This window comes from Nilaparvata lugens, chromosome 3 (genome assembly GCF_014356525.2).
Source record: "Nilaparvata lugens isolate BPH chromosome 3, ASM1435652v1, whole genome shotgun sequence".
In the NCBI taxonomy this organism is placed as follows: Eukaryota; Metazoa; Arthropoda; class Insecta; order Hemiptera; family Delphacidae; genus Nilaparvata; species Nilaparvata lugens.
Window position 1 is genome coordinate 46,816,698 of NC_052506.1, and position 5,717 is coordinate 46,822,414.

The 5,717-nt window shown below is 40.4% G+C and overlaps 1 protein-coding gene across 1 annotated transcript; it reads right to left on the bottom strand.

Annotated features, from left to right (window-relative positions):
- Window positions 1–3,419: 3,419 nt before the first annotated feature.
- LOC120350235 lies at window positions 3,420–5,156 on the bottom strand. The gene has a single exon (XM_039422806.1). The coding sequence runs from the start codon at window positions 5,154–5,156 to the stop codon at window positions 3,420–3,422; it is 1,737 nt and encodes a 578-aa protein (XP_039278740.1).
- Window positions 5,157–5,717: the final 561 nt, after the last annotated feature.

The window sequence follows — 5,717 nt, forward strand, 5'->3', positions numbered from 1 at the left end:
AATTCTCACATTGAAATTTATTCAATAACTCACTTATTGTGCTCTGATCAACAAGTGTAACCATTCTGTATTCAAACTATACCACGGAGAAAATATATTATTCATTACTCTGTACCCGTATCCATACTTTCAAGGCAATTTTGCTACATTGTTGATACTGTAGAAGGAATTATACTACTGCTGATAAAGAAAAGTAGTAAATCATTATGAGACTCTAAGGATTCGTGTAGATAGACCTGCATTTTCATTATTTATCTGATCTTTGAGGGGGCCTAGGCCCCCTGGGCAGCTGATTATAAGTAAGAATTAATATTGATATTTTCATAATAAAGTACACCTGAAGAATTGGCAAAGTTTATGGTAAGGAGTGAGGAGGTACTCAGCTCTTCCAACTAACATCGAATTAGTTTTGTGCAGTCTACTATAACAGACGTTCCCATATGGATGTTACTATAGACGTATTCAATTTCTGTTTGTTAGTTTGTTTGTATGTCAGATGAAAATCGAAAACGGCTCTAACGATTTTGATTAAGTTTGAAATATAGTATTATAGTTTGAAATATAGTTAGTTTGTGATACTAAAATCATCATTTGGATTAGGACTCATGTTTAGGATAACTCACTGAGGGAACTTAAAAATGATTAGGTAATAATATTCATCAACCGAGTACCGTAGCAGCTGACTGAGAGAGTTTTTCATCGTAAGTTGAAAACAGCTGATTGAGAAAGTTTGCCATTGCAAGTTGAAAACGAGACAGATGTGTTGAGTCACCATGTTTGTTGACGTCATGTTTTTGAAGTGATTGCATGATTCGAGAAAATAGATGCAGAGAGCAGCCGAGTGACAGCAACGCAACGCAAATTTGAATTTGAAACATAATGATTGCGGTAATATTAATCAGGTAAATGCTAAAGTAGTCAGTTTTAATATACCTGGGTAATTGAATTATAACAATTCATTTACATCTAAATTTCCATCTCTATGCCTTTGTACTTTCAACTCTGTTTCTTTGATATTGTTATCTTCATAGAATAAGTGAAGTTGATAGATAAGGGTGGGTGTCTTCCATATAAGAAAAATGAAATGTCTATCTCCGACTTCTGTAGTTGAATACTTGTAGCTAGTAGTTCTGTGAAGAGTAGAGCTCGTACAGTATTTGTAAACATATCTCATTGTCAATATGTCACCCCAATTAGCCCTTCGGACATCGGAAAAAAGAAACCGGTACCTTGACGAGAAATCGGAAACAGCCAATGACTGATTGGCGTGTATTGACGATGACAATATTACCTGTTATAAATAAAACCGAGAGCAGTGCCAAGCTGTAATGATCAAAAGCTAATTTACAAACATGCCAACCAACATATATACAGACAAAAGCAAATCCCGTCGTTGAAACGTAGAAAAATCAATCATCAAAATATTATCATGGAAAATAACATTTTCCCGCTATTTTGGGAAACGATAACTGTATATCTTCCAGTATTGAAAATGACATTCAAAATGAAAAATTTTATTATATTTAAAATTCTCAATGTTCGAACCCTCCAGTAGGCCTAGACTACATTCAACACAGTAGAACCTCTATAATTTGTAGCTTACGGGACCAAGCATTTAATACGAATTTTGGAGGGTGACGAGTTATATATCAAGCTCTGCAATATCGAGGCTGATAGAATAAAATACGAAAAAATATATTATCATGGATACTGATCCTATAATTACCCATAATTAATTCATAATATAGCCTCTATGGATGGATATTAGAAAATATTGTTGAATATTAATTTGACATACTTGTAAAAGATTTCAGAGATCAATACAACTGTTCATGAGCGAGTTCTTCAACCAAGGGTGTCTCTAGTTATATTATTATATGTGAGTCCATAGAACTTCATAGAACGCGATACAACAGCGTTTTAGCGGATTTGACGGCAGCTTCCCACAGGCCTCCATGGTGGGGTGTGTAAGGAGTGATGAATTTCCAATTTATGTCATGGTTGGACAGAAAACAAGTGACATCAGAGGGTAGTGATTCCAAAAGCTTGGCCAATTCATGCATTTTTCTAGCGGCGGATACAAAAGTTTTGGCATTGTCAGAGCATAGCGTATGAGGCGTACCTCGTCGGGCAATGAATCGTTGTAGTGCGGCGATAAAGTGGTTGACCGACATAGAAGACAGAAATTCAAGATGAGTGGCTTTTGTGGCAAAACACACAAATATGCACAAATATCCTTTTGTAGTTTGCGCACGTTTTAGCAGAGATGTCTTGCAGATAAAAGGTCCAGCAAAGTCCAAGCCAGTCACATTGGATGGTTTGTTGATGGTGACCCGTTCGGCAGGTAGCGGGGCCATGCGTTGTTGCAAATTTGAGCGGCGAAATCGGTTGCAGATGATGCATTGGTGTATGACACGACGTACCTGATTACGAGCTGATAATATCCAATATTGTTGGCATACTGCGGATTGGGTGGTGCGGGGACCAGCATGACAGCTCATGAGATGTTGTTGTCTAATAATGAGAGTAGAAACATGTTCATTTTTTGGTAACAATAATGGATTATTAGTTTCACTGGAAATGGGCGCATTCTCCAGACGACCAGATAGGCGGATCAAATTCTCATGATCAATATAAGGCTGCAGAGTCAACTCATTTATTTCCTTCTGAAATTTGACCTTTTGCACGACTTGTATAATGAGCCTTCTAGCAATCTCCGTTTCAGAGGCAACAACATCAATAGTAACAGGATGCGGTTCACAATCACAAAATTTTTGAATTAATTTGTTGCTATAGTCATGGTGGGCGATCTTGATTCTGTTAATGAAGCGTAGTATATACACAAAAATTTGGCATAATTTTCCAAATTTGGATACACGTTCACAAGCGGCATATAGTGAGTTTGCTAGCGGTTCATCTTGGGTAGTTGCAAGAATATACAGCGGGTTTGACTTCATCTCAGGTATTGTTTCACTGACAATGTGATTAGACACAGGAAAATCAACAGCGAGGCATTGAAATGCGGCAGAAGCATGCCACCAAGTATGGCAGGAGACGAGTTCGGTTGGCAGTAGTCCACGAGAAGCAATATCAGCACAGTTGTTAAGCGAGGACACATGATTGAATAGTTCGGGTTTCACTAATTGAGTGATTTGTTGTACACGATTAGCAACAAAAATCTGCAGTTTGTAAGTAGGTGTATTGATCCAGTCCAAGGCGGTTTTGGAATCAGTTTAGAGACGAATTTCCAGCAGGTTGTATTCTGATAGAGTCGGTAAAATGACAGATACAAGTTGTGCTAACAAGAGACAGCCTTTCAATTCCAATCGAGGGATTGTTAGGGTTTTGAGGGGCGTAACATGACTCTTGGCGGCAATAAGATGACAATCAATAAAGCGGTTTTCAACTTCTTCATGAAGTTACAAGCAGGCGGCATATCCTTTCTCTGAAGCATCGGCAAATCCCAACAGTCTAATTGAGGAATGGAAGCAAGCTAACAGTCTTGGTATGCGAATCTGGTGTAATTGGTTGATAGCGGTAACCAAGGATTTCCAATGAGTTAATAGTGGTGCAGGAGTTTCATCATCCCATCCAAGGCGTTCAGACCACAGAGTGCGCATGAATAACTTAAACAGGTGAATAAGCGGTGATAGCCATCCCAGTGGGTCATAAATTCGTGCATTGAAGGCGAGTATTGTTCTTTTCGTGCTTTTTTCAGAAAAGGCAGAGATGAAATATCGGAAATCATTGGCAAGCGGACTATACACAATACCAAGGACTTTGGCGGTTGCAGTATCATCAAACAGGCATTCCTGATTGCTCAAATATTCGGGCGACATATGCTCAATCAACTCAGGTGTGTTGGAATTCCATTTCCTCAATTCAAAGGAGGCGAGTGACAATAACTCATTGAGTTCTTTGATAAGTGAATGTGCAGTATTCAGGTCATTGCTTCCGCCAAGTATGTCGTCAACATACGTTTGCGACTTCAGTACTTGACTGGCGAGTGGGAAAGCTTCACCTTCGTCCTCCACTAATTGTTGCAGAGTACGCTGAGCAAGATATGCGCTAGAAGATACTCCATAAGTCACTGTTAACAGTTCAAATTCTTGAATTTTTTCTTGGTGGGTGGGTTTCCAAAATATATGTTGATGCTGGCGGTCTTCAGGTCTCAGCAAGATTTGTCTGTACATTTGTTTGCAGTCTGCAAGGATGACAAAGTGGTATGAACGAGAGTGGGTTAACACTTGGACTATGTTTGTTCGAAGTTTAGCTCCAGGCAACAACACATCATTAAGTGAGAGCCCATTGGCGTCTTTGCTAGATGTGTTGAAAACAACTCGAATTTTTTGAGTGTTGTCGTTTTTCTTGAATATTGCGTGATGTGGGATGATGTAATCTACAGCGGAATCAGTGATTTTCAAGTGACCTAAGTCACGATACTCATGCATGAAGTCAGAGTATTTGGTTTCAAGCTCATTAGATTGACTCAGTTTTTTCAGTAATCCTAACTGATTGCGGTATGCCTTGCTGCGGTTATTGCACAGAGCGGGAGCACCAGGTTTGAAAGGCAGTGCCACAACATACCTTCCTTCAGAGGTGCGATAAGTAGTGGATTGGTACAGTTTCTCACACAACTCGTCTTCGGGTGATGACTCTTTTCGAACGGGGATGGCCTCTTCGGTTTCCCAAAATTTGTTCATGATGGTGTTGAGCTGTGCTTCCTGTGCAAACATAGTGCAAATGAGCTGCATTTTGTTGAGCGGTGCGGGCGAGTCCTCAATATTCAATCTTCCACTTAAAACACAACCAAAGATTGTGGCAAAGGCGGCAGGGTTACCAGGAATAATGGAATTTTCTGCGGATATAAAGATGTTGGAGTATAAATCAGCACCAATCAGTAGATCGATTTCAGCAGGCTCATCAAAATTAGGATCAGCGAGGTCTAGATGTGCAAACGAATTCTTTAGTGTGGGGTGGAGCGGAAAGACAGGAAGATTGCCAGCAATTTGATCTAATACAAGAGCTTCGGTAGAAAGAGCAATATCAAATTGAGGTTTGGACAATATTCTTAACTGCACGATGCCTTTGACAGATGTCCTTTTCTCAGAGATTCCATTCAGTTGGATTTGAGCGGGCACAACAACTAAACCCATTGCGGTGGTGGCTCGGGTGGTGATAATGGAGCGCATGGAACCAGAGTCCAACACAGCACGCAACAAGAAGGGTTGATTGTATTGGTTCAAGACTGTAATGACAGCGGTACCAAGTAAAGCGGAAGCATGTACGGCCTTCACCTGAGTGCAGCCACTAAAAGTGTATGGTATAGAAGATGATATAGAACTGTTTGTTATATATTGTGCACTGGAGGCAGGGCTTGAACTTACAGGCGGAGATGCACAACTGTTGACTGGCGGCAAACTAGGAGGCAGATTAGAGCTGATAGCCAGGTTTGGTGCGCTGCTAGAAGGTGCATGATAAGAACTTACTGGCGGTTGCGGTGGGGCAGCGGCAAAAGTCGGCACAGGTAGCGGGCTGAAACCAGGAGGAGGCGCATGGTGCGCGGCGTTTTGGCTAGTACCGGTATGCAGGCGTCAATATTAATTTGGTGCTTGGTGTGGCTCAGCAAACCGATGTTCAGAGTGTTGTTCTTTAAAAAGTAATGATTGAAGATTATTAGCATTATTGAACAGTAGCGTATAAATGGTGATTAGAGC

Bases quoted from the DNA above. Each gene is read 5' to 3' on its own strand.
- LOC120350235 (XM_039422806.1), bottom strand. From the start codon at position 5,156: ATGGGTTTAGTTGTTGTGCCCGCTCAAATCCAACTGAATGGAATCTCT.